Source organism: Nicotiana tomentosiformis, chromosome 8 (genome assembly GCF_000390325.3).
Source record: "Nicotiana tomentosiformis chromosome 8, ASM39032v3, whole genome shotgun sequence".
Classification (NCBI taxonomy): Eukaryota; Viridiplantae; Streptophyta; class Magnoliopsida; order Solanales; family Solanaceae; genus Nicotiana; species Nicotiana tomentosiformis.
The window spans coordinates 73,731,501-73,755,282 of NC_090819.1; the positions used below are offsets into that span (position 1 = coordinate 73,731,501).

General features: G+C 37.0%; 1 protein-coding gene across 2 annotated transcripts in view; it reads right to left on the minus strand.

Annotated features, from left to right (window-relative positions):
- Nucleotides 1-2,299: 2,299 nt before the first annotated feature.
- The window catches only part of LOC104089687 (ATP-dependent DNA helicase Q-like 2), a 36,468-nt gene continuing 14,985 nt past the window's right edge, over nucleotides 2,300-23,782 (minus strand). Inside the window, exons 10-21 of one of the 2 annotated variants that reach the window (XM_070182429.1) lie at nucleotides 14,466-14,502; nucleotides 14,353-14,386; nucleotides 11,109-11,161; nucleotides 10,962-11,039; nucleotides 9,675-9,740; nucleotides 7,641-7,707; nucleotides 7,492-7,545; nucleotides 5,695-5,802; nucleotides 5,215-5,279; nucleotides 4,305-4,383; nucleotides 3,342-3,559; nucleotides 2,300-2,600 (exon numbers count right to left, since the gene is read on the minus strand). In XM_070182429.1, coding sequence (XP_070038530.1) covers nucleotides 2,415-2,600; nucleotides 3,342-3,559; nucleotides 4,305-4,383; nucleotides 5,215-5,279; nucleotides 5,695-5,802; nucleotides 7,492-7,545; nucleotides 7,641-7,707; nucleotides 9,675-9,740; nucleotides 10,962-11,039; nucleotides 11,109-11,161; nucleotides 14,353-14,386; nucleotides 14,466-14,502 — 1,045 coding nt within the window. In that variant the 3' untranslated portion in view covers nucleotides 2,300-2,414. Of the gene's footprint in view, nucleotides 2,601-3,341; nucleotides 4,227-4,304; nucleotides 4,384-5,214; nucleotides 5,280-5,694; nucleotides 5,803-7,491; nucleotides 7,546-7,640; nucleotides 7,708-9,674; nucleotides 9,741-10,961; nucleotides 11,040-11,108; nucleotides 11,162-14,352; nucleotides 14,387-14,465; nucleotides 14,503-23,782 lie in introns of those variants that run through there. The other variant, XM_070182430.1, reaches the window with a different exon arrangement.

Consider the following 23,782-nt stretch of genomic DNA (forward strand, 5'->3'; position numbering starts at 1 on the left):
AGCTCGATGTGCTCCCGGGTTATCGAACAAATATATCTCGATACGGGCTCACATCGGCCAGGAGCCGGTGAACCTTTATCGAGTTTGAAATCGGAGGTAAGAACACATGCCGCCGGAACGCACTCCTCAGGACGAGGATCCACCGGTGTTTTATCGGCGGCGGTTTGGGAAGAAGAAGGTTTTTCCTTTTGGGGGACGGTTTTGGACGTCTTCACCATCTTGGATTTAAAGAAGGTGACAAAAATTCGGTAATTTGGAAGAAGAATCTTGCAAAAGGGAATCACTGATTTGCGAATAAACTCAGAGAATACGAAAAAGAAATTAGGAAATTTGGAAGATTGAAGTTGCAAAAGTGATAAATGATAAAAGGAAGGGTTATTTATAGGTTCAAGCAAATGACGGTTCAGTATCAGCGGTGGCCGACCACCGTCTGACATGCATTAAATACCTTGAAAAACTAAATCGATGGGACAACTATTACGTGCGTCATGGTCGAGCCCAATATAAACGTCAGCTTGTAATCCGATCGAGCCGTTAAAAAGTCATATCGTTTCTCACCATATTCTTCTTGAGAAACGAGGGGACTATCTGTATACGGTTGAAATAGATTTCGGCCTTCGTATGATCGATCGAGTTCGAAACATAATCGATCGAAGCGAGACTTCAAGATGGATTTCGAAGATGATACAAACAAGCCTCGAGTCCGAGGGGCCGGTATCATTATCGAGCCCAAATCCAAATCAAACTATGATGCAAAGTGAAGTTATCGAGCTTATGATCCAGAGACAGACCAACATTGACCCCGAATCATTTCAAGGGTCCGAGTCAGAATCGAGCTCGAGCCAAGATCGAGAGCTCGAGTCAAAACCGAAAACTCAAGTCAATATCGAGCTCATAGACAAGAGCCGTTACAATCCCACTAGAGGAGAGAATCTCCGTAGGAATTGTGAAAAAGTTAATTTATCATGGGTCTCCCACTATGTATTTTTAATTATATCTAAAGTAAGATCCCTCTACTATAAAAGGGATGGTTATCATTTCTATAGGGGGCAAGTTTTATGCTTACATTGTAATCCAAATACCATATTCTCGATAGTGAAGAGTTGTTCTTTCAAGCTTCTTAAACAAATTTCACTTGTTTAGTCCTAAATTTCATCTTCTTCGCAACTTTATCTATTTAGCATTCTTTTCGAGCCATATTGGGGATTTCTATTTATCTCTAAAATTTGTATTAAGTTGCACCACATATCCTTAGAACTACGTATAAATTCAACTTTATCCGTTTTTCGGGTAAACACCAACAATTGATAACATTTTATCCCCCATTATCTCACTCCGAATTTATGAACCAAATGACTCTTAGAATGTGTCGATGTTTCCGGCTTTAGGTGTTCGAACTTTTTGTGCAAAATGGCTCTGCACCTTGCATCATTAGAAGAGCCATTACCATAAAATCAAGGCAAAATACATAGTTTACCCATCAACCTTGCAGCGAAATCCCTGTTACAGGCAAAATACATAGTTTACGCACTCAGCCTTTCAAAAGTGTGTCTAAGATACACTACTTTTGACCAGATAGCACTTGCATGTTTGCACGCAAAAAACGCGCGTTAAGCCCATAAAAAATCCCATATTTTGTCTCCCCTCCCCACAGGAACCCCTCCCCCTGGTCTTCTTCCTCAGACCACCTTCCCTTTCATCTTCTTCCCCACATAGAATTGGTGAAAGAACATAAAATTTCAGATCTAAAATTTCAGCGGCTTTTGTTAGTTTATTATCCAAATATTGTGAAAACCATTTATTTGTGATAGATTTAAAAGCTTTAACAGTAGCATTGAAGGTTTGGTGAAAAAAATCTAGAATCCGTCATTGTTGGGGTATTAAAAAAGCTTGAAAAGTCAATTGGGTCTTGTTGATTATTAAGTTGTTGAACTCAATTTGTTGCTCGATTTTTTTCCGACTAGTTGTTTAGATAGTGTGGTTGACTTTTGGCGTTGGAAACTCTCACAAACAACCATGGTAGTGGCAACAATAGTGCTTAAGATAGTAAATGGGAAGATGAAGATGGGGTTTAATTGTAATTTCTAATTTTTTTCCCATTTTAAAGTCAATGACACGTGTCACGACCCTACTCGGACGTGCCTTTCACGTTATCTGAAAAATTGGTCAAACACAAAAATGGTATGTCTTGGACACTTTTAAAAGGTTGAGTGTTTAAAAGATTTTTCATGAACGAGAAGTGTGTAACAGGAATTTCGCTGCAAGATCGATGGGTAAACTACCGTCTAAGTAAGCCCACTTCATACAAAATTTCATTCGCCATTCACTGCATATTAGATATTATGCACAAGTTATATCATCATATTTCCAGAAAAATGAGAATTTCCAAAACCTTCCTAATGCATGACGTATTTTCATGCTTCATCTTCACTACTTTCAAGGACTACAAGAGCTTTCTTGGTTTTCAACTTCTTAACAGCATTGCCTTTGCTCTCTTTGCCATCTGCATCTTGTTGGGGGTCAGACTTATAACTGGCAATCTCTTCAAGAATTCTGCTCCCATATTTTTCAGTCTTCAACTTGCCAATAATCTTCTCCAACTGCATGAAATATAGAGTAGTTTTCAGATGATTGCATCACATGAGAAGCTGTAAGGCTGTGCTATCAATACAATCGTCTAAATTATAGCAGTCTCAGCTCTTAGCTAGAAGGATTTTTACATTTTCATACCAAACAAACATTGCATCTCTGCATCTCACTACTTAAGAGGCCAAAAATTATCATGCTTTGGAATAACTATGTTGCACGCACACGAAGCATACAGTAGGTACAATTACTCTGCAAAGTCCTCATTAAAAATTTGCTCTCTCTTTGTCAAATTACCTGTCCTACTTCCTTTCTTTGGCCATACCCGAAGACAATCCATTTTGAGAAAGTAAATTTTTCCTATACTCGTCTCAGTCTGTACTTGATTTGGCACTATTATTATGTCAAGATTTGAAAATGTGAATATTTCAGCATTAAGAGAGGAAAACTGTGGAAGTCATTGCCTACTTTTCTTAAATTTTTGGAGTAATGTAAGAGAATATTTTGCGAGAGACGTAAAAGCAGGGTCCATAAATGTTTAGTGGATAACAGTATCAATCACTAGATTTTCCTTTTAGCAACATAGATTTTACTTTGACATGAATGGAAAGGAAAAACCAGACAATTGGAGGTAACAAATGTAAATGTCCTCTTTCCTGAAGATTTTAGTAACTACAACAGACAATCAAGTAATGAAACACCGAAAGTCAGAAGTTAAAGCATCTACTCTGTAAGAAAAAACAGTAGGAGTGTACCTCTTCAATTGATTTTGGTTTCTGTGCAGTCAAGGCACTGATTTGTTGCATAGATAATACAGAATGAGGGAATATTCCCCCATGGATGGATGCGAGTTCTTTTCGCAGCTCGTCAAGCTTATCATCCAATCCTGATGATCTTTCTCGTTTGGATGATCTCATACTGCTCGAGGTCCTTGATTGTCTAGTTGACATCTCAACCGTAATAATTTTCTTACCTGAAAGTTAACCAGAAAAAGAAGTTAGATGTCTATAGGACTCTATGATGACTTGAAGTCCTTTTCCTTTCTTTGATTTGTATGTAACTAGAGATGATAAAGAGCTGGCTTAGCCGAATTCTTTGTGCCTGGGCTTGACTTAGCATTCTTTCAAGCCAAGCTCAAACTCAGCTTGAACACTAAATGAGGCAAAAACTTCGCCAAAAACTTGAGATCAAAACACTGAAAAGATCGGATTCACACTTTGCTAATCTCTAGAACAATGAAATTGTCCAAGTGCTAAAGCAAAGAATGAAGAAATTGTCTAATACTAATTGTATTGGCTGAAAATCAGCAGAACTCTTCTTAATTCTCACAACCACGACAATCCCTTTAAGTATTTAGAAAGCATCCAACTAGGAAAAGGAAAAGGAAAATAAAAAATTCATTTCTACGAAGTGGGTGCAAGATGAGGTGGTTGTCCTTATGGTTGATTGATTGACGGAAGAACAAACCTTTAAACTGGACTAAGTGGTGGTGCAAGGCACCGACTTCACTAGCACGCATCAGCAATAACTTTGCATCACATATTGAAGGTGGAACCAACAGGGGGGGGGGGGGGGGGGGTTCTCATCAACTTGACTTCTGAAGGAAGAAACCAAAATGATAAAGTTGAATACTGTGCATCCTGAGAGGTAGGATGAGGATGTTATTTGAAGGTTGAGAGATGCTGCATATTTGCGTATCTGGAAAGAAGGGTAGTTACCTTGCAATACTTGCATTGCCAGAGGTCCTACTGTGACATAAGCATTTGTTGCATAGGCAGTATGCTGATATTCTTCTTTCTGCATGGAGGAAAAGGCACAAAGATGTTAGTTCAAAACTTAGGAAAGGGAAAGGAGACAGAAGCGGATACACTTTTCGTATAATCATATCCATTATTCCCTGGCTTGTTTCTACCTAAGTTGCTCAGACACGGGTGCGGATCTAGAGGTCGGATCCTTTGACATGTAAATTCTAAGATTCAGGGATACGGATCCTAGTACGGATGTGGGTGCGGGGATCCGGCTAAAAATAATTCAAAAAAATAAAAATATAAAAATATCTCTAAGTTATAAGAAATTTTGTGGAATACTTACGTATAGCTTGTGAAGTGTGGATTTTCTTTTTATTCTCAAATTGTAGATAAGTAAAGGATTAATTTACTAGATAAGGTATGCTATTTTCTTCAAATTTACCCTAGTTATGGTTCTCATTTCGGGAATCAAATTGTATCTCGTCTCGAATTTTTTCGTCAGTCGTGGTCAAAGTACCCAAAATTGTTTGACCATATCCGGTATGGATCCCATACCCACACCCATACTAGTGTCGTGTCGACACGGGTGCGACACCTAAACTGCCGTGTCGGAGCAACTTAGGTTTCTACTGCAAAGGCAAAGGGGAAAAGGGAAAGTTTTATTTATATGCTTTGTACTTCTGTTCTTGTAATTAATTCTATTTACCCTCTAAACTAGAATCTATTACACCCTAGTCCAAAACTTGGATCACAGCTTAATACTTGAAAATTTGTTACCTCAAATTTAATTTGTCGCTGAAGTGTTAAGTTCCTATTCTGATATGTTAGTAAAGTAAGAGAGTAACTTAAGAAAATAAAAATAAATAAAAAGAGTCCTTACAAGAACATGATCCAAAATAAGCTTGATGACAAGTTGCTCCAATTCATCTTTTTTCAGATCAGAACCTGGGTAAATACCAAGAACGCTAAATTTTTTATTCTATGTCTGCTATCCCTAAAGTAAGAAACAAAATAAGAGAACTAAAAGCAAAAAGTAGCAGAGTGATAATAAAATACTGCATTTGGAAAGAAGCTGCTCAGTTAGACCGACATTAAGCTCTCAATATAAGCATTGACCAAGACAGTGGATGAAAGGGGAACACGCTCATGCTAAGGGGGGAGACAATCCAACTTTGAGACAAGACACAAAATCTATATCCATGTAAAAGCTGCTTTTAGTAGCCATATTTTCCCCTTGACATAAAGAATTGATTTGGCCTAATGATACTTGAGACTGCTTTTGCTCAAGACTCTGTTTTGGACTTCCTTTTTCTCTAAGAAAAGCATATTTTTTGCAATGCCATGATTTTGTGAAACTTACCTAGGTTCTTCTGATTAACCTTTAGCTTTTCCACCAGTTGCAACATTGTGACCCTCTGATCATTCTCTTGTATATCTTTCAGCATAGAGACAACGAGTTTTGCATGACCTGCACACAAATAAAGCATAAGCAGAAAGATACTTCCCAATGGGAAACAAGATTAAATTTGAAGCATCGCATTGTAGATGTGATAAAATCTGAAAGGATGATATTTTTTTAATTGGAGTACAGAACAATCGCAACAATAGTTGTGCACCCTCCAACAAAAAAAGAAGAAGAATAGAGAGAGAGAAATGGAGCTTAGAAATCCTAAATACTATGATTTCTTTCAGTGCAGCTAGTTGTCAAAGAAATTGACCATCCAACCCAACCCTAAGTCAATTGGTGGAGTAGATCTTTATAAACCTTTCTTTAATTTTTTGATAAAGTGCCCTTAATCATCGGGTGACTTTATATCTTTCAAATTTGAATTTTTTAAAGGAGATAGACCGTAGTGACTCAAGAAAAAGAGTACGCTTGGAGCAGATGACTCAAATGAGCTAGGAGTTAATTGAGAAAAGCCCAAAACAGTAGAGGCAATGATTCAATAAGCTTGAATATTTGTGAATTGTGATAGAGAAGTCCAAAATCGTAAGAATGAGTTGAGAAGAGAATAACTAGATGATGATTCAATAAGCAGGAATATTTGTGAATTGTGATAGAGAAGTCCAAAATCGTAAGAATGAGCTGAGAAGAGAATAAATAGAATTATCCCTATTAGAAAGGAAGGAAAACTAAATGAGTACTAGACAATGAACCAGCATATCAAAGGTTAGATCTGATGCCATATGAAAATATGAGCACCAAACCACACGTAAGGTAATGAGTGGATAACCGAATAATCTTTATACACCACTTTAGATTCCCTTAATCAATGTGGAAATTTATTACTAATACAAGTAAATATAGATCTATGCCGGTCGATCCATCTTAATTGAACTGCTACAAAAAAATAAATATTTTTCAATTAAAAGTACGAATCTGGAGTTGTCGATTCTTCTTTTTGTTTGTCAGAAAATAACTTTTCCCTTTCCGCTTAATAAAAAATTAATACAAAGAGGCGTTACTCGATATGTCAAAGATCTCAATGTGAATTAGGGCAGTCATCCCCCTTCTTACGGGTTCCCTACCAGCCCAGTGACACACCAACCACAACCCTTCTCCTTCTCCTATTATAAAGCTCCCTATCCCTTTATTTATCTTTCATCCCCCTTGAATAAGTAAGACCTTTCTCCTTCTATTTCAAGGAAAAAAAAGGGGCGAAGAGAACGATGCAGTGCTGTCCTTGTATATCTACTATAAAATTCAGACTTAGACAAGAAGCCAACATGCAAAAACAAGAACAGACTTCCTTAGCTCGAATATTTGCATCATATATATGCCCAGATTAAGTATACTAGAAAAATGAAAAACTAAAGCCAAGTGAAATATGGACATTTTAAAGTAAGAATTCACGTTTCGTGAGCTTGTATATTACTCAGTAAAGCTGCTTTTGCAGAAAACATTCACTACTAGGATATTTGTTAATTTGTTGGAGACTGTTGAAAGAGAACATCTGTTATATATATATATATATATCAACAATTTTATTGTCGGATCAAAATGATCATATCTTAAATCCAAGAAAATGGTTGATAACTAAAACTAACATAACTTATCGAAGACTGCGAAAGACAGACTAAGGTAAAGCCATGCCTTTAGAGAACTCATAGACATAAAAAGAAGATTGGTATGACTATTAAAGTCAACACAACGTACTTGAGACATCCAGCTCTTTCACCTCATTTGAAAAGGCACAGTTGTCACACATTCCTGAGCAAGATGAAGGTCAAGTGAAGTTGTGGTGCTCTTCTGGCTATTGTGACAAGTTAACATCACAATCCACTTACGAAGTTAGTGAACCATACCGTTACATTCTTGTAAAGGCTCAGCAAAATGTCGGAAGAAAGCACTTCGACGGCACTCTCTTTTAGACTGCAACAAAAAGATATTTATTCCTCTAGCTGATTGTTAACAATAAACTGTTTACACATGAGCACTAGTAGAAATTGAGTTCCGGGTTCCCTATAACTTGGGAGCAATGGCTCTTATCGAGCAAAACTATAAAACCGGTATACTTGTGGCAACTGTCACTTACTGGTTAAATAATGTCAGTACATATAACTACGGATTAAGCAACCAAGAACCATCATTCCTATTTTGACAGGAATGGAAAACCAGCATAATATCAGAACAAACTCTCTTGCATTCCCAATCTAACTAGTCTGCAACTTTCGAATTTCGAGAGTCAAACGAGTTTTTCTTTGACCAGATTTTTGCATATACCTTTTAAATATTTTGAATTGCTAATTATTGAGATTTATATTACTTTTATGTAGTTTCCAAATATGTAAATTTTATTTCAAAAAACTTTAACGATTTTCTATGGCCGAATTTGCGGTCAAAATTGAGAAGTTTGACTATCGAAATCCTAACTGCATCAAACAAATTGGGGCGGAGGGAGTATTCAATTACAGCTTAAAAAAGATGTATTCAGGAGCCAGGTACTCTAAGAGCATCTCACATCAAAATGGTATGCAAGTTTATAGCAGAAGCTGGAAAGCTGGCAGGAATAGCAACTCCAAACCTTTCCCTTAACACTAAATGTCTTTTATTTTTGTACAGCTGAAGTACTCTTACACCTGTAAACTCCCCTGACAATTTTTTGGACTTTGTTAGCTCATTAACTCTAGTCTAGGATTCATTGTACTGGAGCTAGAAAACTGTTTTGTATTTCTTTTTTGCATCTTCTTGATGCCATTTATAAATCTCTTCATCAAAAACATATTGCTTTAATATGGAGCCTTTTTCATATTCTAAGTTTTTTCCCTATCATATTCTAAGTTTGACACCGAGCTTTTTATTGGTTAATGATTGTAGGAGATCAATAAACTGGCACAAAGGAGGTCCATCCATGCATAGTACCAGAAATAAAGGAAGAGACTGCATCAATCTATATAAAGCTTACGTCTTCTTGAGAAGGGAAGAATTCAGCATGACCAGTATGGTATAATTCAGAAGATGACAAAGAATTAAGCTAAAAACACAGTTGAAAATAGCACATGGCATTACTTCTTTCAAAATATTGTTTGAATGGGCATTGTATTATTAGATTGAATGTTCAAAAGGAATACTATGTGAAATTAGAAGTATCTAGAGTTATTAGCCTTGAGTGCTCACAAATAACAAAAAGCAATATAAATAAAGTTCCCTAGATTTTTAAAAAAAAAAGGATAGCTGGGGTAGTTCTATTATGATGGAAATTTTCACATTAAATGTGCAAATCGTGATTGTGACTAGAAGTCCTGAAACAGAAAAGAGGTATTAAGTTTTGTCATATGAATCCTACTGACAATTCTTCAACAGTCAATTTAGGAGGAAGCCATACAGAAACTAAAGCACAAGAGAAGGCACAAAAGATGTTTATCATCTAAACTGTCTTCCTCATATGTGGACAGGGTGAGGGTTTAGGTAATCAGATGATATCGTAAGGTGACCTTCAAACATTACTAAGAAATTACATCACTTTTTCCTTTCCATACCAGCAAAATCTTCTGCTTATTTGCACACTTTTACAGGGCATATTGAATGTTTATAATTGTATAATTCTCAATTTATATAGGCTTATCCAAGTACCTTAGCTGGTTTTGGGAGAAGAAACTACTGATATATTCTAAGCAGAATGAGCTGTTGCTATATCCCTTGAGTAAGATTATATTACTAATGGATTCTTTTTAATAGCAAGCGAATAAGATAACTAAAAGGTATGCGCATGGAATCAGAATGACATCAATATAGACAACACAACCGCTAATATGAAAAAATTCTCAACAGCCAACATTATAGCCAACCAAGTAAAAAAGGCACAGAAAACATCAAAGCAAAGAGTTGAGGAGCCATACCTGACAATAACGTACTATGTCATACAGATTTTTCAATCCAGAATTCTCGTAGAAGACCATAGAACTCTGCCCAAAAACCACAACAGCCACATATTACATCATCTTGCACTAAAACATTAAGAGAAAAGGCATAAGTTGCCCCTTAAACTTATCCGGCAAAGTCATTTACACACTTTAACTTTACGGGTGACCCATCACCCCACTGTTCTTGTTTGAAGCGAATTTATTTACCCCCTAATATGTCACAACCATATCCGATCAAAACTGTATTTTACACGCGCTGACATGTGTCGTTACCATATTTTTTCCTTTTTAATTTTTTTTTTCACTAGAATAAACCCTTCCCCTCACTCCACCTCATTTTTTCCTCTTTTCTTCCTTCCGGCGTTTGTTCCCCCCTAAAGTAGACTATTCGAAATAATATAAAAAATAATGGAAGAATTTGGAAATTAGCTACATCTAATTAGGAACCCGTAAACTATTTGTCAAGCCTATTGGATTTATAAGAAAAGTTCATATGCTAATGATGATTAGAATGGAAAATGCCATGTTATTGTTCTTTATAGCTACTCATGTTCTATGCCATGATTAACCTTTGGAGGATGTTTTTGGAATTAAATATCAGATCAGAAGGGCATATTTTAGCTAAGTCTTTTTAGGTTGAATGTTGCAGTAATTTTTGGAATTTGGGTATGGAGGGAAATGATGGAGACCGGCAGCAAAAGGGCCAACGATGGAAATGAGAATGTAGGTTGTTGGTGGAGTTTGGAATTTTAGTTGATGGAGAGGTTTATGTGAGGTGATGGAGATTATGAAAATGGGAGTGAAAGAGGTCGGGTGGTGACAATAATTTTCCGGCCAAATCTTGGTCGGACAATTATGGTGGTTTCACCATTGAAGACCACAGACCTTAAGATTAAGGAGAACAGAAAAAGAAGAAAAGGACAAAAAGAAAAAAGAGAGTAAAGAATAAGAAAAAATAAAATATGCAAAATTATTAAGAATCAATAATTAAGTATAATTAGCTAACACCCAATTGAAATATGACACGTGCACAAATTAGTTAGTTTTTCACAGTTTCTTGCTTTCACGCGCTTATGGGAATGTGAAGACACATTCTTTGCCAAGTCACCTTTTAGGTGGTAAATAAATTCGCTTCAAACAAGAACAGTGGGGTGATGGGTCGCCCGTAAAGTTAAAGTGTGTAAATGTCTTTACCGGACAAGTTTAAGGGGCAACTTATGCCTTTTCTCAAACATTAACAGTATCAGTCCAAACAAATTTTACCTGCCTAGGAACATCAGCAGGTCTAAAGAAAAGAACGCATTCAGAAGGAAGTCCATCCCTTCCCGCTCGACCACTTTCCTGTAGAAAGACAGTTAGACAAAGAAAGCCTATATCATGCAAAATAAGCTTGGGGTAGGGAATTAGGACCTGGTAGTAAGTCTCCATTGATTTGCTCAAGCTGTGATGGACGACAAATCTGACTATGAATAAGTAGGACTGAGTTTACCATATCAGAGCAGAATACCTCTATGAATAACAGATTAATAGAAGAAGCAATATTAACTATTATGTTCTGCTCGCCACAAAGTAGAAAAGGAAATTGACGTCTAAGAAGCTTAGGGATAATTTTGTTTCACAAGTAAAGAAGATTAACAATATTATTAGGGCACTACAAGAAAAGAACTCCTCTCATTTCTTGAAAGAAGAGAACTAGGTGAGAAACAGACACAGAATTCCACCCATGGTCCCTCAATCTTATGAGGACACTGTTAAAAAACGGAAAGACCATTTCCAATAGCTGCTTCTAAATGTCTTAGATGGATAAGAAATTTATACATTTCAAGCAAACTTCTCGATAAGATGTATTAAGACAACTGTCCAGCAAATGACATCTTTTTCCGTCTCTACTGAATGATAGGACTGGGGAAACAAGATTCCAGTGAATCGTAAATGTTTGATTTTTCTCACATAAAGCTATTTGAACTGCAGTCATCCTAGTGCTGAAGAGTCTACACTGCATTACTCTACTAATGCTGGTAGATAGATAGTCAGCAACTAGCTTTGCTACACCATCAACTCTCTCTTTCTTCTTCCTCTTGTTCGTGTATGTTCCAATTTTACCCGATGCTCCCCAGGAGATGCTAATCATCTCTTAACAGCATTATACTTTCTTAATCGTGCTACAACATGTGTGAATCACCTATTTTCCCCATTATAGCAGGTTGTAGATGGTCAAAACTTCATCTGGGTGAAGCCATTCACCTTATTAGGAGACTGGTGGACAGTATAGGGAAAGAAAGACGGACTTGCAGATGGTGTTCACTGACCTAGAGAAAGCTTACGACAAAGTTCCGAGGGAGGTTCTTTGGAGATGCTTGGAGGTTAGAGGTGTGCCCGTAGCATATACTAGGGTGATCCAGGATATGTATGATGGCGTTAAGACTCGGGTTAGGATGGTGGGAGGAGACTCGGAACACTTCCCTGTCGAGATGGGCTTGCATCAAAGGATCCGTGCTTAACCCGTTTTTATTTGCCTTGGTGATAGATGTTCTGACGGGGCACATTCAAGAGGAGGTGCCATGGTGCATGTTATTTGCGGATGACACAATACTAATTGATGAGACGCAAGGTGGTGTTAACGCGGGGCTGGAGGTTTGGAGATAGACCCTGGAGTCAAAAGGTTTCAAGATGAGTAGGACCAAAACAGAGTATTTGGAATGTAAGTTTAGCAACGTGACTCATGATGCAGACGCGGAAGTGAGGCAGGATTCACAAGTCATCCTTAAGAGGGGAGTTTCAAGTACCTCGGATTTGTTATCCAAGGTAATAGTGAGATTGACGAGGATGTCACACATTGTATTGGAGTGAGATCAATGAAATGGAGGCTCGCTTCCCGGGTTTTATGTGATACGAAGGTGCCACCAAGATTTAAGGGTAAGTTCTACAAAGTGGTGGTTAGACTTACTCTGTTATATGGGCAGAGTGTTGGCATGTGAAGAACATCCATGTCCAAAAGATGACAGTAGCAGAAATGAGGATGATGAGATGGATGTGTGGGCATACCAGATTAGATAAGAAAAGGAATGTTGATATTCGGGACATGGTGGGAGTGGCCCCCGTGCAGGACAAAATGAGGGAAGCTAGGTTGAGATGGTACGGGCATGTGAATAGGAGGTGCATTAATGCCCCAGTGAGGAGGTGTGAGAGATTGGCAAGGGGGGAGGGTTGAGGAGAGGTAGAGGTAGGCCTAAAAAGTATTGAAGAGAGGTGATTAGGCATGACATGGTGCTACTCCAGCTTACTGAGGACATGACCCTTGATAGGAGGGTATGAAAGTTGAGAATTAGGGTAGCAGGATAGTGGTTAAGCGGGTGTATCTCATTTACATGCCGATAACATTAGAATTAGTCTCATGTTTTCGTTTCTTCGTATCCGTAGATTTCTTTTACTATATGTTGTCTCTATCGCTACGATTTATATATCACCTTTGCTTGCTATGGCCACTACTTGTTGTTTCTGCTTCTTTTTAGTTTTTTTTCCTTGAGTCAGGGGTCTATCGAAAACAGTCTCTCTACCTTCATAAGGTAGGGGTAAGGTCTGCGTACACTCCACCCTCCCCAGACCCTACTTTGTGGAATTACACTGGGTTTGTTGCTGTTGTTGTTTAGCAGGTTCTAACAAAATATCCATGGCTGCAGTTTGGCACCATTATTCCAGCCTCAAAACAACCCTTCTCTGTTGTCATTGCTGTCGATGCTGCTTCTATGCAACCCATTCCCATGATCTAATCCCACGTCCAACCTTCCCTGGCTGCAGCTGCTCTATCATTGTTCTATTTGGCCGTCAGGGATGACTACCATATGCCCATCCCTCCTTCCTCCGCATATCTGACGGGCTATTTCCAGATTGCTAGAAAGATACCGTTTAGTTGTTCCTTTTAAATTTTTTTCAACTTGCAATTATTTCAGTTTTGTTTTTTCCCCTTATTTATATTTTGCTTGCAATTAATGTTAACTAGTTGCTGAAGAAGAATTGGTAGGATTTTCTTTATTGAAAAATCTTTTACTGGTTTGAAATTATTGTGCATTTGTGCTGCTATTTTCCTTATGTTTTTACATCGTATCTCGATTGAGATAAAGAATGTTGGTTCTGAAAAAGAAACAAAAAAAAAGTCGACGAAGATAGAGTTGGGGTTAGGCAATCACTTGTTAATAACTTTATTAAAAAGGGCAGCCCGATGCACAAAGCATCCTGCATTCATGCAGGGTCCGGGGAAGGAAAGAAAATCTTAATGCCTAAGATATTGGAAGGAAGAAATTAATCACGTCGCGTATCAGGCAATAGACTAGATCATTATTCTTTTTTGATATATAATAACTAGATTATTATTAGGACAATGAAAACCATGTGTCCGAGAAAGGTTCCCTATCTGACTCTTAACCCATTCCATATTATCCAATCTTGAGTGATAGCAATCCTCAGATATCGCATTTTCTATCAAACAAACCCTTTGTTTATAGAGTAAGATCCACAAGCTTGCTTAAAGAAATTTTTGTCAAATGAACCTTTTCTAAGCACCCAGGGGCGGAGGCAGGGAAGAATAATATCCTCACTAATGTATGAATTTATATGATAAGACATGTCAAAAGGATATAACCTGGTAAGTACTAACCATCTGGCTTGTTAATTCCCATACCAAATGCGACCTGAAAAAGAAAAGAACTTCTAAGTATGGTGATTGCCATTTGAAAATTAGAAGAAATCAGGGAACTTCATGATACATACCGTACCAACAATCACCTGCAATTTCCCACTACTCCACCTATGACATCACATATAAGTTACTTATTGAATTAGAATAAGATTTTACAATTAAGAAACCGATACCATGAACTATAACCGTGCAGCTAAAATAGTAGAATAAAATCACAATTTGGCAGCTAATAGTATGAAATATTTTCAATGCGTAGTAATTTTGGGAAAACTATTTGTTAGATCATTTTCCAGAGATTGGTTGGGTGTAAAGGTAGGTAACTTATGGTAATAGCAGAAGGTGGGGATGGGCATGAGGTGATCTCTTAGCGATAGCTTTGTGTACTAAAAGCCATGTATTATTTGAAATAACAGTAGAAGGTGGGGATGTAACATGGCATGATGTCTCGGTGATAATTCTGAATACTAAGGCTAACAACAGTATTTATGTGTTATTTGAAACAAATGAAATAGAGTAACAATTGAGATATTTATAAAAGAAAATGACTTAAAACCATCTACGAGGTAAGTTATTTTCCCCTAAATGTTCTCAATGATAGAAGGCATTAATAAAAAAATGATCTCATCAAGCAAAACATTTTACAACAAACTATACACATCATAAGAGGAAAAAAAGAAACAAAAATTTCAAGTAAGACATGAAGAGCACACAAAGGACTGACAAGATGTCCTTAAGCGACAAAGTCAAAACATAAAGAACAAAAAAGAAACTCTTAACAATCAAAAAAAAAAAAAAAACTCTTAACAAGTAGTGCTTCGTGATCCCCATAGCAAAGCCTAAATGTCATGAACAGAAACTAGAAGCTTATTTTACCATAAAACAATCCAACAACCAGCTCTCGAGCAAAATAAACCATCGAACCACAGGAGAAAATATGTTATTGATATTGGATGATAAATACAATACAAGAGGTCCCTATTTATAGCTATACACTACAAAGAGATATTACTCCTCTTCCAATGTGGGACAAGATTACACTATACATATCTGTAAACTAACAATATTGAAGATATGCTTGTTGGCCGCGCCTTCAGTCTTAATACATGTAACTAGGAAGCGGGTATGCTTACGCCGATTATCAAGGTGACTCCCATTTCCCTCGGCGTCTTGATAATCGAGCAGAGTCACCTTTTACTTTAGTCCATTCAGATGTTTGGGGTCCTAGTCGGGTCAGTTCCACCTTGGGATTCCGCTACTTTGTCTGTTTCATTGATGATTATTTCAGGTGCACTTGGATATTTTTGATAAAAAATCGATTTGAGCTGTTTTCTATTTTCCAGACTTTCCACGCTGAAATTCAAAATCAATTTGGGGTTTCTATTCGCACATTTCGTAGTGATAATGCCCGAGAGCGTTTGTCTTTCCCATTTCAGCAGTTTATGAAATCTCATGGGATTATTCATCAAACATCTTGTTCGTATACATCTCAACAAAATGGGGTAGCTGAAAGAGAATAGACGTCTTATTGAAACTGCTCGTACCCTACTCATACAATCTCATGCTCCCTTGCGTTTTTGGGGGATGCAGTTCTTACATCTTGCTATCTTATTAATCGTATACCATCTTCAAATATCCAGAACCAAGTTCCATTCTCTGTCATGTTTCCCCACTTACCTTTGTTTTCTCTTCCACCCCGTATCTTTGGAAGCACTTGTTTTGTCCATAACCTTACTCCAGGAACAGATAAGTTAGCTCCTCGTGCTCTGAAGTGCGTATTTCTGGGTTTCTCGAGAACACAAAAGGGGTATCGATGCTACTCTCCTAACCTCCAGCGGTACCTTATGTCCGTTGATGTTACCTTTTTTGAAACCCAATCATACTTTACAGGTTCAGGTCATCACTTAGATATTTCTGAGGTATTACCAGTTTCAACTTTTGGAGATTCAGTCACTCCAGTGTTGCGACCAAACACACTCACGCAAGTATACGTGGTCGTCAAGTAATATAGTAGTGAGTAGAGTATCGTTCCCACGGAGACTTATGATTAACTTTTGACTAACTCAAACTCAAATAACTTATCGATTCAAGCGATTTCTCACAAAATAGATAATTTTCTAATTTACTACCTAAACACTATCAAGTAATGAAATACTAGAGATCAACCACAACACTTAAATGATTTCGAATAACAATCAATAGGAGATAATATTCCAGAGTCACGAGTTATCTAACAATCATGTTGCATTCTTAGCTTAAAATAACTAATTGATTTATCTGGATTGTTGATTGACAGGGTTGATATTACTCATAAGAATCTGTCGAGTTCTTACTCGCCTATTCAAGCTAACTTAATGCCTATATGTCTATGGAATTAAGATTAACAAGAATGCATTTACACATCCTGTATTTCAACCAAGCAAGACAATTAGGTATATTTCTATCCTAATTGCGAATCCGTTCCCCGATGCCCGGGTTTAAGAACTTGCTCTATTTAATTCTATATGCAATCTAGAGTTCCCACTTTCAAGTTCAACTCTAGATTCGTAGATAGTATTCCACTGTTAGCTACTCAGCAAAATAATGAAAAAACAGAATTAAATAAACAACCCAATATGATAAAATCAACTTTGTCAAATTAAACTTCAAACATCAACATTCATGTATAGCCCATGACCCTAGAATAATAGGGTTCTTAGCCACTCATGTTCATGCAATCATCAAATAATTCACAAGAGTGCATAATAATCAATAAAAGAAGAAAAAATAAGAACTCAAGATGAATTCCGTGGTTCCCCAACTTTGTCGTGGCTTTTTCCCCCTTCCCAATATGTTAGATGACCTAAAAGAGGCGTTTTTGGCTTATATATTGCGTACAAAAGTCGTGGGCCAAAGTTCTCCTATTTCTAATCCAAATCAGCTTCAGGGATTGATGCTGGGGTGGATGCGTCGCATCTACCTCGTCCTCCACTTCTCAGCTTCGCATGCTAGGGTGGATGTTCGCATCCACCCTTTGTTCCTCCATCTCAGCTTTGCCCAGGTGCGGATGCTAAGGCGGATGCTATGGGCCGACTTCACTGCTAAAGGTGCACAAAATCTGATTTTTTTCTAGATTGGATGCGACGCATCCAACCCCTCTTCCTCTAGCTAGAGCACCTTTTCTTCATATTTTTGCACTCCAAACACTCTAAATCATCAAACACAACTCAATTAGTCATAAAACCAATAATTAAACCATGTTGGGCATTTTAAAGATCAAATAGCATCAAAAAGCGGTTAAAACATGGGTAATGTAACATCAACACATATCGAAATATGCCCAACATCATCCAGCTCCACCACCTATAGCTCCAGTTCCACCACCTACAGCTCCAGTTGTAGCTCCACCACCTATAGCTCCAGTTCCTCCACATAATCCAGTTCAATCTTCTGAAGCTCCACCACTCTTGACTTATCATCGTCGTCCACATCCAGCATCAGGCCCAGGTGATTCACGCCCCGCATCAGATTCTGCACCTACTGCGGACTTGTCTCCTCTTAGTCAACCAATTACACTCCGCAAAGGTGTACGATCCACACTTAATCCTAATCCCCACTATGTCGTTTAAGTTATCATCGTCTGTCGTCACCTCATTATGCTTTTATATCTTCTTTGTCCACTGTTTCTATCCCTAAGTCTACAGGTGAGACACTATCTCATCCAGGATGGTGATATGCTATGATTGACGAGATGTCTGCTTTACATGCGAGTGGCACTTGGGAGCTTGTTTCCTCTTCCTGCAGGTAAGTCTACTGTTGGTTGTCGTTGGGTTTATGCAGTCAAAGTCGGCCCGGATGGCCAGGTTGATCGGCTTAAGGCTCGTCTTGTTGCAAAAGGATATACTCAGATTTTTGGGCTTGATTATAGTAATACTATCTCTCCCGTGGCTAAAGTAGCATCTGTTCGTCTCTTTTTGTCCATGGCTATTGTACGTCATTGGCCTCTTTATCAGTTAGACATTAAGAATGTTTTTCTCCACGGTGATCTTGAGGAAGAAGTTTATATGGAGCAACCACCTGGTTTTGTTGCTCAGGGGGAGTTTAATGGTTGTGTGTGCAGATTGCGCAGGTCACTATATGGTTTGAAACAGTCCCTCGAGCTTGGTTTGGTAAGTTCAGCACAATTATTCAGGAGTTCGGCATGACTCGTAGTGAGGCTGATCACTTTGTGTTTTATCGGCATTCTACTCCTAATCTGTGTATTTATCTAGTGGTTTATGTTGATGATATTGTTATTACTGGTAATGATCAGGATGGTATTACTAATCTGAAGCAACATCTCTTTTAGCACTTCCAGACTAAGGATTTGGGCAGATTGAAGTATTTTCTAGGTATTGAGGTCGCTCAGTCTAGCTCAGGTATTGTTATTTCACAGCGGAAGTATGCCTTAGACATTCTTGAGGAGACTGGAATTATGGGTTGCAGACCTATTGACTCTCCTATGGATCCGAATGCTAAGCTTCTGCCTGGACAGGGGAGCCTCTTAGAGACCCTACGAGATATAGGAGGTTGGTTGGCAAATTGAATTACCTCACAGTGACTAGACCTGACATTTCTTTTCCGGTGAGTGTTGTAAGTCAGTTTATAGATTCTCCCTGTGATAGTCACTGGGATGCAGTTTTTCGCATTCTTCGGTATATAAAGTCAGCTCCAGGCAAAGGATTACTATTCGAGGATCGAGGCCACGAGCAAATTGTTGGATACACAGATGCTGATTAGGCAGGATCACCTTTTGATAGACGTTCTACGTCTGGATATTGTGTTCTAGTAGGAGGTAATTTGGTCTCGTGGAAGAGCAAGAAACAGAATGTAGTTGCTCGATCTAGCACCGAAGCCTAATATCGGTGTCACACCTCCTTTTTCCCGCAGGGATAGGGTAGTTTTTCCAATTTAAGTGACATTAATCGAATTGAGATTATTTATTTATTTTTTAGAGTCGCCACTTGGAATAATTTATGGTGTCCCAAGTCACCGATTTATTTTAGAATCCCAAATCGAGAAAAATTGACTCTTATTTATGGTCTGCGAACACAGAAGACCGGGTAAGGAATTCTGTTAACCCGAGAGAAGGTGTGAGGCACTCTCGAGTTCCGTGGTTTTAGCACGGTCGTTCAACTATTAATAATTGGCCTAGTTATTTGATTTAATACATGTTTTAAACCTATATGTGCATTTTTATTCCTTTTACCGCTTTTATTACATTACTGCATTTTAAACTTTTATGGAATTAATATTAGACGAGTTACGTTGACGTACACTCGTTGTTTATACACATCGCAAATCGCGTCACGTGAAACGCACCCGCAATCTACAACGCGTTTAATTTTATTTATTATTATTTGAAGTTGTGGTCGAGTCACGTGAAATGCACACTCGAATTGGGGATTACATATCGTGACTATGCCACGGAAACCGTACCCACAATCACGATGATTTATTATTAATCGCGCCTAAAGCAAGCTACGATGTTCGAATATTATTCAATTACTAATTTTGAGATTATTGTAAGGTCATGAGGTATGTAATTATTTGTGGAAGAATTGGATTTATTATTTATAGAAAAGTGGGCTAGTTTAGAGAAAGATGTGTCAACTATGTTATTTATTACTTTGGGCCTGATGAGACTAAATCTTTTGGCCCAAAATCTTTTCTTCTCCAACAGCCCAAAAACCAATTTTCTTATAAACAAATCGTGGCCTAAGCAAATTATCCAACCCATTATCCCATATTCTGTACATTTCTTAAACAAAACTAATGACACCACAATCTCACGAACAAAATTAGTAAACAAGCCAAATTACAGTGATTCACTAGACCCTTTATCCGATTAAATCAACTCAAAACAAAACTTTGCAATTCTAAAATTAACATCATGGTCCAATAAACATATGAACAAGGAAACAATCAGATTCAAATGATCCAAATATCAATAGAGTGAACTACTACTTCATGCTACCCAATAATCACACCAATAGACAAGACGGTAAATGGACAATTATAATCAGTGAAGAAAGGGAAATAACGGACCTTTGATATAAATTAACAGAGATGAAATTACAAGAGCGCTAAACAATTCGACGAGTGTTGACTGGAGCTTTCACCGGCCACGAAACCTCGAACAACAAATCGCGACTTGCAACCCCGATCGACCTTGCAAGACCGGTGATTTAGTGGCTTGTTTTTGCTGGGTTTAAAGGCTATTTTTTGGGGGGGAGGAGGGGTGATTTTGCTGGATTTTTCGAAAGAAAGACGAAGAAAGAATGACACGAGTAGAAATTTCCATATCCTAGAAGAAGAAAATAAATTTCTCTCAATTCCTTCCTCCCTATTTTTTCTCTCTTTCCTCTCTTTTTTTCATCACATTTCTCTTCCATTTATAGAAAACAATTTCGGAATTTTCAGATTTTTATTTTTTATTAATTTTTTTATTTTTAATTAAAAAGAATTTTCACTTCCCATTTTTCTTGTTTTTTTTAAAAAATAATTCCCCACTTTCCTTTACTTTTATTTTTTAATTTCTCACTTTTTTTACTTTTAATATATTTAAAATCCCATTTTTTTATTTCCCACTTAATTTACTTTTCTTTTTTTATTTCCCACATACTTTTACTTTTTGAAAAAAAAAATCAGATACCCTTACTTTTTATTTTTAAATTCCAACTTTATTTTACTTTTTATTTTTTAAATTTTCACATTCTTTTACTTTTATTTTTTTAATTTTCCACTTTCTTTTACTTTTTTTATTAAACAATTTCTACCTACTTTTACTTTTTTTATTAAATAATTTCTACCTACTTTTACTTTTACTTTTTTATTTTATATTTCTACTTTTCCTATTTTTTAATTCCCATTCGAAATTTGTTTTAAAAAAAAAAAATAATAATTAATTTTTATTTATTTTCGGTTTTTAATTCATTTTATTTAAAAATAAAGATAAAAATAATAATAAAAATAATACTAATAGTAATAATTGACCTTTTAAATTATTAATAATTTTTCTATATATATATATATATATATATATAAGTGTAACAAAGCTAAAAAATATATATTAAATTCTGAAAATATTTACATAGTAGAAGGTGATAAAAATTCAAATATAGTCAAAAATTAGGTGCTCACAATCGGGCCATGGTTGTGGCGACGTGTGAGTTAGTTTGGGTCAAGCAGTTGCTCAAGGAGTTAAAGTTCGGAGAAATCAGCAAGCTGGAACTAGTGTGTGATAACCAAGCTGCTCTTCATATTACGTCAAATCCGGTGTTCCATGAGAGGACTAAACACATTGAGATCGATTGTCACTTTGTCAGAGACAAATTTGTAAAGTCGAATGATCAACTAGCAGATATTTTCACTAAGTCTCTTACTGGTTCTCGTATTAGTTACATGTGTAACAAGCTCGGTACATATGATAGGGGAATGTTAGTTTACAGATATGTATAGTGTAGTTTTGTCCCACATTGGAAGAGGAGTAATATCTCCCTGTAGTGTATAGCTATAAATAGGGACCTCTTGTATTGTATTTATCATCCAATATCAATAACATATTTTCTCCCGTGCCTTCTCACAGCGTGGATAACATAACATTAGGCCCAACATTACATAAACCGAAAATATGGATAGGCCTAGCTCTGATACATGTTAAGTAAATGGATTATGGGCCTACCTCAACCTCAAAACGTCACCAGGTGAGAATTGCACAAAACCATATAACGAGACAACACATTCCCTCAACTAATGTGGATACTTAACTGCTGAAGTGTATAATCATCTCATCTAAAAGTTTAAGCTGTTAGAGATAGTAGACCTTTATTTACTTAATTATATCGTCAGCATCCCCCCTTACGTGGCCTGTTTTCATGGGCAAACACGTGAAAGTTCTTTTCGATCATGGTGGCAGTGAAACTCGAACTCAAGACTTCTGCCTACTCTGATATCATGTTGATACCATATTAAAGTTTATGACCATCTCATCTAAAAGCTTAAGCTATCAAAGAGGGTGCATTTTTATTTACTTAACTATTTCTTCAATATTTCAATATCCATTTTGAAGAAATGACACCAACTCTAAGAAATATGTCTTTTCTGCCTTTACAAGCACCTGAAATTATGTTAGCAGTAAAAAGAAAATTCTTAGTGTTTATAAGTGCTTATTTAGCTTTGCTATTAAGTAGAACCATGTGAAAATATAAGAAGTAAGATTAGGAGAATTCCTTAAACAAGTGTCTTAGGAGCTTACAGATAATTTAAACGAAAGAAAAATAATTATCTTTGATGTGGGATCAGTATATTTAATTTAGCATATTCTAACATTCCAAAACTCTCCTAAAAACCCAAAAAGGAGAATTTACCTTTGCCAAAAAAATGAAGCATAGAATCTTAAGTGGAAGTGATGGTCAATATGCTACAACTCATGATTAACAGTGCTAATATTGCTGAAACTATAAACAATATCAGAGTAGTGAGAAACAACGAGACAAAAGAGAGGTATGTTACTGCCAGAATGATCACCAGAAAGAGGCATAGTAGCGGAACAATCGGCTTGAACGACCATCGAAAGGAGGAATGGTGCTGCAAGAACAGCCCTTAGAAAGAGACAAGGTGCTGCTGCAACAGCCACCAAACAAATACTGAAAATAGACACCTAGCTGTTGGAATGGTCAGCAAGAAGAGATTTAGGATAGCAAATGAAATCTTGAATAAGAACATTTGGCTAGTAAGCCAGCCGGCATAAGTGAACAATTAAATCTCCACCAAAGTATAATACTTTCTTCCAATTAAATCTTACCCTTGTGAGGCTTTATAGATAACTGACAAAGTATAATACTTTCTTCCAATGTGGGACATCACATGTAATACGACATAATACGCCAATTAAAGGAACTCCAGTTAAAAGAACTGTTTTCAAATAATACGTGCCCATAGACATATACATCTCATATAATGAGAGGGGCAAAGTCATATCTTGCTGGACATACTTGATATATGGCTGTAGATGACTCAGATTGTCATACACAGCTTGTACATAACTTTTTAACACCTACTTGGTGTTTTCTTAATCAAATCTTTTGACTTGTTGAAGTGTGCGGCCATCTCGTCAAAAGCCTAAGTTGTTACAGAGAACACACTATTATTACTTAATTTTGCATGCAACACACTCCCTCACGTGCAGGCCTCATGGCCAAGCACGTGGAATTCTTTTTGGTAGTGATTGACAGTGAGATTCGAACCTAGGACCTCTGTTTGCTCTGATACCATGCTGAAGTGTATGGTCATCTCATCTAAAAGCTTAAGTTGTTAAAGAGAACACATTTTTATTTATTTAAGTTGCTGATTCACACAGCACGAGAGTCCA